This window comes from Somniosus microcephalus, chromosome 5 (genome assembly GCF_052327205.1).
Source record: "Somniosus microcephalus isolate GS21.2 chromosome 5, FLI_Smic_1.0, whole genome shotgun sequence".
NCBI lineage: Eukaryota > Metazoa > Chordata > Chondrichthyes > Squaliformes > Somniosidae > Somniosus > Somniosus microcephalus.
The window spans coordinates 14,229,014-14,241,506 of NC_140991.1; the positions used below are offsets into that span (position 1 = coordinate 14,229,014).

At 46.4% G+C, this 12,493-nt stretch overlaps 1 protein-coding gene across 2 annotated transcripts in view; it reads left to right on the forward strand.

Moving 5' to 3' along the window:
• The window catches only part of LOC147116899 (uncharacterized), a 247,368-nt gene that overhangs the window by 212,411 nt on the left and 22,464 nt on the right, over positions 1 to 12,493 (forward strand). For both annotated transcript variants that reach the window (XM_085987344.1, XM_085987345.1), the window contains 3 exons: positions 1,551 to 1,589; positions 2,860 to 2,898; positions 4,643 to 4,678. In XM_085987344.1, coding sequence (XP_085843470.1) covers positions 1,551 to 1,589; positions 2,860 to 2,898; positions 4,643 to 4,678 — 114 coding nt within the window. The remainder of the gene's footprint in view (positions 1 to 1,550; positions 1,590 to 2,859; positions 2,899 to 4,642; positions 4,679 to 12,493) is intronic.

Below are 12,493 nucleotides of genomic sequence, written 5' to 3' on the forward strand. Positions count from 1 at the left end.
CTCTAAAATTGATCATTCTGTGACACAAAAACGGGAGGGATTATTCCATATCATCAACATCCTGAACTTCAAACTTTTGAAATCAATGTTACTGCATTCATAGAATCATACAGCACAGAAGGAGGCCATTCAGCCCATCGTGCCTGTGCCGGCTCCTTGAAAAAGCTATCCAATTAGTCCCACGCCCCTGCTCTTTCCCCATAGCCCTGCATACGTCTCCTTTTCAAGTATATATCCAATTCCCTTTTCAAAATTAGTATTGAATCTGATTCCCCACCCTTTCAGGTAGTGCATTCAAGATCGTAACAACTCGCTACAAAGAGTTAGAAGGCATTCAGTACTTATAGGATTACTTTGGAGACTTCTTCAGTGAGACTGATTAGTTGGTTATCAATAAAACAAAAACAAATTTCTATTATTGAAACTTAATCCTTGATTAGTTCAAAATAATGGGGTAATTTTCTGAGTGCATTAAGGAAATTCCGCCATCGACAGCACATATCAGAAAATTATATCGAAATCGGAAACTGCCTGGAATTTTCCATCCATTGATTTTATTCCATTCACTGATTTCAATTGATGGAATGTCGCAGGCAGTGTCACTGTGATTTCTTGATATGGGCTGCCATTAAGCAAGATTACTACCCCCAACATGTATGTGGAAATCAGCTCCATTAGACAATTGCTTGTATAATACCACTGGCTTGTGGTGTGAAGATTATAGGCCCAGAAATTCGGCTCTCCCCGGGTGAGTACGCACGGGGTACTCACCCGTAGGCCGAATGGAATTGCCGGTTTCCTGCATGCACTGCGCATGCGCGGGAAACCGGCACTTCCGATCCTCTGAATGAAGAGGTTCAGAGGTCGAACGCGCGCGCAGGGGAGGCTGCGCGTGCACTTTGAACTTAGTTTCTTTTTACAGGTTTTCCCAGGAGGGTAAGCCTGCAGGATTTACACATTTAAAAAGCAGGCGTAAGGCCTGCAGGTAAGTGGTCAATTAATTAAAATTAAAACATTTTTTCCACAGGTTTATTATTTTTAAATACTTTAAAGCAAGGTAAGTTTATTTTTAGCCCCGTTATAAAATAAAATTATTTTTTTCAAAAATTTAAATTATTGTTTAAAATAGTTATTTAATGTAATTTATAGTTTATTTAAAAAGTGTGATTTAAAAAAAAAAATTATTTGAAGGTTTACTGCTATTTTGGGCCCGTAGTATTTATAAGTTTTGACAGGTCTACCTGTCAATCTTATGAATGGGCTTTTCCCTCCTCCGATTGGCTGCCCATGGCTCACGTGATCCCAGGGGACGCATCGCACTAACTACGCCCCTGGGACACGCAAGCACAGCGCGCCGGGAGTTGGAGCAGGCCCCGGAGCGGAATTCCACGGGGCCCTACAGCTCAACTGCCGGCGCGCAAGGTAAGTGCAGGTCGGGGGCTTGCACCCACGGGAAGCCCCCGACCCGAATTTCTGGGCCTATATGTAGCATTGATGAGATGTTTTGATCTGCGAGGTTGAAACTGAGAATCTCTGCTATTTGTCAACAGAGAGGGAGATGGACGAACTGGAATCTTTTGAAGGACATGGTAAGTAATGGATGAAATAAGACTTAATGTGAAAAAGTTTTAAGTTTTATTTGCAAAATGTAGCAATTTAAGGATAACCCAGTGGTATTAGCGTTGCTGATCTAAACCAGCGTTGTCCAATAACATGTTTCTCTGCTGTAAAATTATATGTAGTTCTAGGTATTCATCTGTCTATTACTCAGTGTGCTAAGTTGGGCCATTGCTGTAGTATTGCACCTGATTTCTGACACTTGAGCCCATTGGTGAATTATACAAACATTAGTGGTACTGTACCTTCTACTCACACATATTTGGTCACCCGCTCAGATGGACATTAAAGATCCCACAGCACTATTCGAAGATGAGCAGGGGAGTTCTCCCGGTGTCCTGGCCAACATTTATCCTGGAATCGACACCTAAAACAGATAAATTGATCATACATTTAATTGCTGTTTGAGGGGCCCTGCAGTTTGCCAATTGGCTGCTGCATTTCCTACATTACAAAAGTGACTACAATTCAAAAGTAAGTCAATGATTGTAAAGCACTTTGGGACATCCTGAGGTTGTGAAAAACATATATATGTGCAATTTTTTTTGTTCTTTATTTCAACTTACTATCTATTTTCCATTTTCACTCTAAAATTGATCATTCTGTGACACAAAAATGGGAGAGAGGGATTATTCCATATCATCAACATCCTGAACTTCAAACTTTTGAAATCAATGTTACTGCATTCATAGAATCATACAGCACAGAAAGAGGCCATTTGGCCCAGCATGCCTGTGCCGGCTCCTTGAAAAAGCTATCCAATTAGTCCCACGCCCCTGCTCTTTCCCCATAGCCCTGCATACGTCTCCTTTTCAAGTATATATCCAATTCCCTTTTCAAAATTAGTATTGAATCTGATTCCCCCACCCTTTCAGGTAGTGCATTCAAGATCGTAACACAATGGGGTAATTTTCTGAGTGCATGGTAAAGAAATTCCGTCATCGACAGCACATATCTGAAAATTATATCGGAATCGGAAACTGCCTAGAATTTTCCATCCATTGATTTTATTCCATTCACTGATTTCAATTGATGGAATGTCGCAGGCAGTGTCACTGTGATTTCTTGATATGGGCTGCCATTAAGCAAGATTACTACCCCCAACATGTATGTGGAAATCAGCTCCATTAGGCAATTGCTTGTATAATACCACTGGCTTGTGGTTTGAAGATTATACGTAGCATTGATGAGATGTTTTAATCTGCAAGGTTGAAACTGAGAATCTCTGCTATTTGTCAACAGAGAGGGAGATGGGCGAACTGGAATCTCTTGAAGGACATGGTAAGTAATAGATGAAATAAGACTTGATGTGAAAAAGATTAAATTTTATTTTCAAAATGTAGTAATTTAAGGATAACCCAGTGGTATGAGCATTGCTGATCTAAACCAGCGTTGTCCAATAAAAATTGCTCAATAACCACAGATTTGGCTTTGGCCATTCTATGAGATGTCATGAGAGTCAAAATATTAGCCTAGAAATTCTGGCAGCGCTGTTCTGCTACCGTGTTGTCCTTGCCCCAACGCCACACCAATTTTCTTGGAGATGCAGTTATTTAAATATTAGCAGGAGGCATCCCAGCAGCAGTAGATTACTCACCCAGCTGAAGTAAAGGGATTTTGGCGACTTGCCATTCCTTTGTGGGGGAAAACAGGCCAGTCCGACTGAGGATTTATTAATATATCCTCCTATAGAGCTGGTCCCTCAATGACGGGCCTTATTCAAATATCAATCGATGGTCGTTTGAAATTTGATTAGTGAGCCCCACATGCAGCCCAGGGCAGCATCTATACCTGCTTTCTGCAGGTGTAGGTACTGCTAGGCCTTACGCTGGTGCATCTGGCGGAATATCTGGGGGAGCTCGAGAGTATCCCCAGGCACGCCCTCAAACTGAAGTCAGGGCAGAGGTTTTTTAAAAATTAGTTTATGGGATGTGGGCATCGCTGGCAAAGCCAGCATTTATTGCCCATCCCTAATTGCCTTTGAGAAGGTGGTGGTGAGCCGCCTTCTTGAACCGCTGCAGTCTGTGTGGTGAAGGTGCTCCCACAGTGCTCTTAGGGAGGGAGTTCCAGGACTTTGACCCAGCGATGATATATTTCTAAGTCAGGATGGTGTGTGACTTGGAGGGGAACTTGGAGGTGGTGGTGTTCCCATGCGCCTGCTGCCCTTGTCCTTCTAGGTGGAAGAGGTCGCGGGTTTGGGAGGTGCTGCCGAAGAAGCCTTGGCGAGTTGCTGCAGTGCATCTTGTAGATGGTACATACTGCAGCCATAGTACGCTGGTGGTGGAGGGAGCGAATGTTTAAGATGGGGGATGGAGTGCCAATCAAGTGGGCTGCTTTGTCCTGGATGGTGTCGAGCTTCTTGAGTGTTTTTGGAGCTGCACTCATCCAGGCAAGTGGAGAGTTTTCCATCACACTCCTTATTTGTGCCTTGTAGATGGTGGAAAGGCTTTGGGGAGTCAAGAGATTAGACACTCGGCACAGAATACCTAGCCTCTGACCTGCTCTTGTTGCCACAGTATTTATATGGCTGGTCCAGTTAAGTTTCTGATCAATGGTGACCCCCAGGGTGTTGATGGTGGGGGATTCGGCGATGGTAATACCATTGAATGTCAAGGGGAGGTGGTTAGACTCTCGCTTGTTGGAGATAGTGTGGGCGGACAGATGAAGTGCCCATTTATTCCGTTGATTTTGCTATGGCTGTTTTCAGTGGAGAACCCAGGGACGGGTTCTGCCCCAACATTTGGTCCCTCTGCTGCACTACACCTAACTTCCACTGCTAGAAGGAATGGAAGTTTTATGTATTGTCTGCAGAAGTGATGCTTAGGGACTTCTAGAGATAGACAGTCTCTGAGGAAGACAAGGAGAATGCCTACCAATCAGCAGCTTCAGCACTATCCTAAAATTAAATCCTTCATTAAGTAATGACTTATTCTGATTGTGATTTGATAATATATTCAATCCTTTCAGCATTTAAACATATTGATATGTTTGAGAATAGCTATGTGACTATATTCTCTGTCAACAGAACGGCTCTCTGAAGATGATGCTCTTTGCGAAAGAGGTATGTTATAGAATTGGAAAAGACAATGTGAAATATATCTGAAATTTTGTTTATGGTGATACAGAACATTTCTGGTCCAAAGCACTGTGCGGTAGACGGGTAGCTGATCAGATGTCCTAATCCATGAGACTCACTGTCCTAGCAACACTTGAAACTAAATTACAGCTTCTACTAACCCCTAAAGTTATTTAAACATCCTCCCAGCATCTACCCTGTCAAGCCCTTTAAGAATTTTATGTTCCAATGAGATCAACTCTCATTCTTCTAAACTCTAGGGAATATAGGCCCAGTCTGCACAATCTCTCCTCATAATACAATCCCCTCATCCCAGGAATCAGTCTAGTAAACCTTCGTTGCACTCCCTCTAAGGCAAGTAGATCTTTCCTTAGGTAACTAGACCTAGGCCGTGTAATTTGGCACCTTAGTGCCAGAAGTTAACAGCGGTTTTGGAAAAAAATGGCGGCCGCCTCGCTTCCGCCCACTTCTGGCGTGGCCCGCACTGGTCGCCATCTTGATGAGGGCAATAGCGCAGGCAGGACGTGTATGCAGTGTAGGCAGATCGTGACATCAGTCAGCGTCAACATGCGTTCAGCTGCACGAGGGGCCTCCCACCAGCACTATTTAAAGGGAAACATCCAACTTGCAAGTAAGTTGATTATTTCTCTTGTACTGGCTCTTACAGAGTTTACATCAATACTGGTTTGCTGGAAGACACATATATGACGTTGTTAAAATGTGCAGGGAGTGCTGCCAGACGTTGGGAAGGCATTTGCTGCAACTGGAAGGCCTCTGACTACACCACTTGCTTCCCAGTCATGGGGGCTTTACTTGCAGCATGACAGGAGATGGAGCAAAGGCAGCAAAGACAAGCTGCTCGCAGAGGGAGGAGGAGGAGAGCTCTCAGCAGGAGGCCTTACCCACCTAGGGTCTTCGGGGAGCTCTTCTCCGACCTGCACCTAAGCCAGGAGCAGTGTATTCGGAGGCTCCACTTCACCAAGGAGTTGGTCAGAGAAATCTGCCACCTCTTGGAGCCGGACCTGCAGCCTCAGAGCAGAGTAACAATGGCTCTGCCAGTGGCCTGCAAGGTGACCATGGCCCTGAATTTTTTTGTCAGTGGATCCTTCCAGGCTGCAACAGGTGACATAGCTAACATCTTCCAGTTCACCGTCCAACGCTGCACCCGGGAGGTCACAGAGGCTCTGTACTCCAAAAGAAGGGACTTCTTTGTCTTCTCTCTAAACAGAGAAAAGCAGCAGGAACGCGCACATGGCTTTGCCAGGGTATCAGGCTTTCCCATACTGCAGGGCGCCATCAACTGCACACACGTGGCTTTGCGGGCGCTGAATATCAATGCTGAGATGTATCGTAGCCGCAAAGGCTACCACTCTCTTAATATGCAGTTGGTGTGCGACCGCGCCCAGCATATCATGATGGTGAATGGCAGGTATCCTAGCAGCAGTTGTCAGATGCCTTCATCCTGCTCCAGTCCGCTGTGCCAGCAATCTTCCAGCCACCACGTCGAGGGTGGCTGCTCTGGACAAGGGCTATATCTGCTCTACACCTGGCTGATGACTCCTCTCCACAACCCCATTGCTCGTGGCCAGAAATCATATAATGACAGCCATGGTGCCACAGGGAACCTCACTGAGCAGACCATCGGGGTGCTCAAGCAATGGTTCCACTGCCTTGATTGTTCTGGAGGAGATCTCCAGTACTTACTGGAGCGGGTGTCCCAATTCGTGGTGGTCTGCTGCATCCTCCACAACTTGGCCATCATGAGGACAAAGCCCTTATCACCACGGGTTCCGCGAGCACCTCAGGAGGAGGAGGAAGAGAAGGAGGGAGGAGGCAGCCTACAAATCACCATTCTGGACAGGCTACCCATGGGCGCATCATCAGACTCCTGTTCCCCTGAATGAAACCCAAGATCCCCATTGCTCAACACTTCCCACCTTACGTGGAACGCTGATTTGACGCCAGCGCTGCCATTTTTGACTCAACGCTCCAGCTAATGCTCTCTCTTAAAGACACACAGCTGAACATGCATTCAGCGGCAGGATGAAGTCCCCACCAGCGCAATTTAAAGGGATCATCAACTGCTTTCGGGTTAGTTATTGATTGATTTCTACTGGCTCTTGGTGAGTTTATAGAAGTGTTTGGTGGTTTGTTATCTACTTTGAAGTTGCTGAAGTCTCCAGGGAGCGGTGTGACAGGTTACTTCAAGGCTTCTGCTCAGAACAGTTGCACCCAGAGATGGGTGCAGTAGTTTGTATCCTCCTTGATCTGCAGCATAAGAGGTAGAATGAGCAGAGGCAACACAGAGGAGGACAAGCTACTCAAAGAGGGAGGAAGGAGAGAAGGGCATATCCACCCAGGGTCTTCAGGGAGCAAGTCTCCTTCCTCAACCTCAGTGAGGAACATTGTATGCGATGTCTTTGCTTCAATAAGGAGGCGCTCACTGAAATCTACCACCTGTTGCAGTCAGAACTGCAACTGCCCCCTTGCCCTGATTGCAGGGCACTCATGCCTGGAGTCTCGCTACAGGCAGATCACGTGTCTAACCTATCCTCTAAAGTACACAGAATGTCAGTATCTGAGCTGGTGGCTGCAAGTGTGAAATCGAGTGATGGTGCTGTGTCTTCAGCATCACTGCCTCCTTCCTCTTCCACTTCTTGCTCCTCCACCACTACCTGGCCAGGTTGCAGTTCTTTGCTATCTGAAAGGAGACAGGCACAAGGTAGGGTTAGTCATAGTCATAGAGTCATAGGGTTGTGGTGAGGGGGGGGAATGAAAGCAAGAGATGCATGCTTACACCTTCTGCAGCTTGTAAATCAGAGATTGTGGGATAAGGGGGAAGTGAGATGTGAGAAGGAGGATTAGGTATTTCAACCCCAATGCCGGCCACAGGCTCAGCAATGGCCACTCCAATAATATCCAGCACTGTCTGCTCCATGGGGTTTAGGTCATGCTGGCATGCCTGTCTCCCTGCAGGTAGCCACTGCTGCCTTCAGTTATGAGTCATCTTGTCCTGTAAGAGAGAGGAAAGTGTGTCAGGGAGTGTGGAGCAATGTGTTTGGGTGATGTGCCTGTCATGGTTGAATAGCTAGCAGTGTGTGCAAGCCGTGAGATATGGGTGTGAGGCTTGCAGCAGAGGTAAATGGGTGAGGGTGAGGTGAAGCTATGAATGAGGTTTAAGTCATGTTTGGTAGAGATTGTTGGTAGAGGAGTGAAGTGGAGATGGTGAATTGAACAGTGTCTGTGCCTAGTGGTTCAGTTGTAAGGATATGGCTTTTGAAGATGAATTCACTGACCTTGACCACTCGTATAAGGTCATTAAACTACTTGCAGCACTGCATAAGGTCCTCAGGACCGCGACAGCAATCTGCCTTCTCACAGTTTGTCTGGAGGGCCTCCTGGCCCCCTGTGGATACAGGACCTCTCGCCTCCTGTCCACCTCCTGCACCAAGGCCTCCAGTGCTGTGTCGGAAAATCTTGGAGCCCGCGCTCTCCCCTGTTGTGCCATTAGTACATCTTCTTCCTGCTCAGAATGTTTTCCCCAGCCACTTCCAGCACCTGCTGCAGCCAGAATGCACCTCAACTTTAAGTGCAGGCTAGCTAGCTGTAAGTGGTGCTAGCCTTGCCTGAACTTGGGCCCACTACTGAGGCGTGCAGCCACTCAACCGCACGTTCAGCACTGGGCTACATGCTACTACTGTATCATGTAAATATGCAGGCAGCATGAAGTTTACGGGCTGCCTCCATTGGACTCAATGGGCACGGCTAATCGCGCATCACGATACCCGCGCCTGTTTTCGGGGGCTATCGAATTCAGCCCATCAACAGATATTTCTCAAAGTTTCAATTTGTTATGGCCATCAGAAGCTATAACAAATTGCTAAGCTTAAAAGCAAGTGTTTTTGCCACCCAACTATTTTATTTCAAACAATGTCCTTCACTAACATCTCTGAGATACTGATAGGTTTGTGCTAAAAACTAATAGATTTGTGTCCATTTACTATCGTGTTTTCCTTTCCCTCAGCATTTTAAACACAGCTAAAATGTCTTTACTGTTTAAATCAAGAGAAAAATACAGGCAACTAATTCTGATTTTTAAATGAAAAGGTCAACATGACAATGATTGCACCAGCGAAGTGACCAAAACTCTGACATTCAGGGATACGGTAGTGTAGGAGTGGACCCATAGGGCTAGAATTTCCCAGGGCCGTGGAGGTGGGAATGGAGGTGTTTGGAGTGTTAAAATCGGGAAATCAGGGGGCACGAACCCATCCTGCCCCCAACCCGCCTCCATGCCCCTTTCCCAGGAGGCGGGTACCCGACCTGTGCTGGGAGCCGCCTCCCCGAGGCGGGAAGGTGATTAGTGCCAATTAACTGCCTCTTAACAGATAGTTAACAGGCAGTTTTTAGCCTAATCCCTATTTTTATCCCTGAAGTGTGGGTTTCCCGACGGCTCCAAACCACGCCATGTTAGCGAGGCGGACCGTCGGGCTGAAGGACTTGGAGGGTTCGAGATGTCCGGTGTTCAGGTGAGTGATGGGTGCATGAGTGCAGAGGTAAGTGTGTTTGGTGTGTATAAAGTGTTTAAATAAATTTTACTTACCTTTACTTACTAATGCAGGCTTCCTTCCTTTAGGTCTCGGGAGTCCCTCATCTCACCGGCACAGAAAGCAGAATGGTCGCAAGCTGTCAAAATCTGCAGCCTCTGTTTTCTGTTCTGGAGAGATCTCTAAATCAGCCTGAGAGGAAGGAATTGACTTAGAGTACAGATTGTCAGTGTTTGACAGCTTCATAGAGCTGTCAAATGCTGATATTTCATCTGTCAAAAGCTCTTGACAGATGAAATGTCAATTTGTGACGTCACCTGTTGCCGGGTGACCCTTAATTGGCCTGCTGAGCCCGCTAGGTGGGCTCAACAAGGTCAATCAAGGGAAAATCGAGTGGGTTGGCCACAACTCAATGGAGGCGGGACTACAACCCCAAAAGTGGGAGTCCCGCCTCCTACTCGCCTTCATTGATAAAATCCAGCCCATAATGTTCTTTCGGGGGAGGGACTAAGCACTCATCCCATGTCCATCCAGCTATCACTGGTGTTTTCACAATTTTCAGTAAGAAATATTCTGCAGATACATCCCACACTGCAAGCTTTGGCAAGGTCAGTGTCTGAATTCTGCAGCAGCTGGAATATCTCCGTGGTTGCCAAGATTGCACTCCCACAAATTTTCCACGCCAAAATGTCAGAAGGCAATTCTGACATCTAATTATGTCACAAGTTGGTCTTGACATGGAACTGTAGCGAAACTGTGAGGACGTTGGACATTGCAAAAGAACACGAGGGCTCTGGTGAAGGGCCTGGTGATGTTTCCATTTCTGCTATTATTACCCTTTCCAACATAGAGTCATAGAGTTATACAGCACAGAAAGAGACCCTTCGGCCCATCGTGTCTGCACCGACCATCAATCCCTGTCCAGCCTAATCCCATTTGACTTGTTTTTTCCTCCGTATTTGGCTGTAAATCACCCCCTACTATAGTTCCACTCTGTATCCCATCCCCCTGCCAAGTTAGTTTAAACCCCCCCCAGCAGTGCTAGCAAACCTCCCCGCAAGGATATTGGTCCCCCTCTGGTTCAGGTGTAAACCGTCCGACTTGTACAAGTCCCACCTTTCCCAGAAGCAGACCCAGTGATCCAGGAAGCTAAAGCCCTCCCTCCTGCACCATCCCTTTAGCCACGCATTCATCTGTTCTATCTTCCTATTCCTATACTCACTAGCACATGGCACCGGGAGTAATCCAGAGATTACAACCTTTGAGGTCCTGCTCTTTAATCTTCCACCTAGCTCCCTAAATTCTTGCTGCAGGACCTCATCCCTCTTTTTACCTATGTCGTTGGTACCAATGTGGACCACGACCTCTGGCTGTTCACCCTCCCCCTCCAGAATGCCCTGCAGCCGCTCAGTGACATCCTTGACCCTGGCACCAGGGAGGCAACAAACCATCCTGGATTCACGTCTACGGCCACAGAAACGCCTATCTGTTCCCCTTACTATAGAATCCCCTACCACGATTGCTCTCCCACTCTTTTTCCTCCCTTCCTGGGCAGCAGGAGCACCCCCAGTGCCAGGAAGTTGGCTGCTGCTGCCTTCCCCTGGTGAGTCATCCCCCTCAACAGTATCCAAATCGGTATACCTGTTTGAGAGGGGAATGGTCACAGGGGTCTCTTGCACTACCTGCCTGCTTCTATTGCTCCGCCTGGTGGTCACCCATTTCCTTTCTTCCTGTGCAGCCCTTACCTGCGGTGTGACTGTTAAGTCTGTGTGTTATAGTGAGAATTACTACACAGACCACAAGAGTAAATTTTAACAGGTCTTTACTAGTCGAAGGTCAGGGCTGAACTGCCCAATAAATCATTACACAGCACTTATATACCGGTGTGCTCACCACCGGTATTACAGTATACAGCAGCCAAGATAAAGTAGTGCAACTCTTAAAATAGTTCTCTTAAAGGTGGAACGGTTACATACACCACAATCCTCCCTTTTTAGCTTAACAGTATATATTCCCCATTAAACATAACATACTAACATATATATACAACTTCATGTAAAAACAGTTCACAGATTCAGTCTCTGAGGAGGCCTCCTGACTCGGTCCGGATAACGCCTCGGTGGTGTAGTAGTTTTCGGTGGTGTAGTAGGTTCTCGTTGCTGGGGTGACTCATCTAATAGTCCTTCACTGGACTTAACAGCTTGAACTTTCATAACTTCAGAACCAGCATTGCTGACTTCTAAAGGCTCGAGTACCTTGGGAAGTTTTTCTACTTCCAGACTGATTTGGCTCAGTTCGGAGGGACCACGTGCGTGACCTGGTAGGGGTGATAATGGTTCAGATGAGTCATCATCTTCTGCTTCTTCTCTATTGTCTTCTATTTCCTCCATCACTTCAGCTTTTGCCTCTGCCACCAATTCCCTGAGTGGCTTATTACTGCTGACACTGCTCACAAAAGGGTGCTCTTTCTTCTTAGCTTTCAACTGATCGATGAATTTGACATATTCCCTTTCTTGCTCAGCTTTGATTCGTTTGGCCTCATCGCGCAGACGGTTTGTGTGTTCCTGATCCATTTTCTCAATCAGCTGCTTCTGCTGTCTTCCCAGATTCTCCAACTCTGTGTCAAAGAACTTTTTCTTTGCATTCATCTCTTGCTCAAAACGGCGAATCATTTGTTCTAATTGCTGTTGTAGTTTGAAATTAAGTTGAGTTCGAGCCCGGTGTTCCTCAGAAATGTGCATGTCTGTAGACTGGACAGACTCAGAATTCTCTGTCAAACTATGTTGTTGTTGTTCAGTGGAATTCTGTTCTGATACTTTGTTCTCTTCTGAAGCATTTATGCACTCCTTCGTTTTTCCATCATTAGTCTGCAAGTCCATTTTAGACTTGTCTTTTGCACATGGGCTGGTCTTACCATCATCAGTTCCAGAGTCTGAGCTGATTGTCTTCACCGAGTTCTCACTCTCTGCTTTGTCACTGTCACTGCTGCATATGCCCTCATCCAATATTCTGGACAATCGTTCAGGTTTAACATCTTTTTTTCCGGAATCTACCGTTATTGCTTTTAGGGAGTGCCAGTCCATATTTATTTTCCTGATCCACTCCCGCCCCAGAAGTGGTGGACCTCCCTCAGGTAGTACATATATGTTCATTCCTTGGTGTTCTTTGCCCTGGTGTACCACCTTGACTTTTATCTTTCCGATGGGGTATACTCTTTGCCCCGTGTATGTCTGCAATACTATCTCCGTATCCC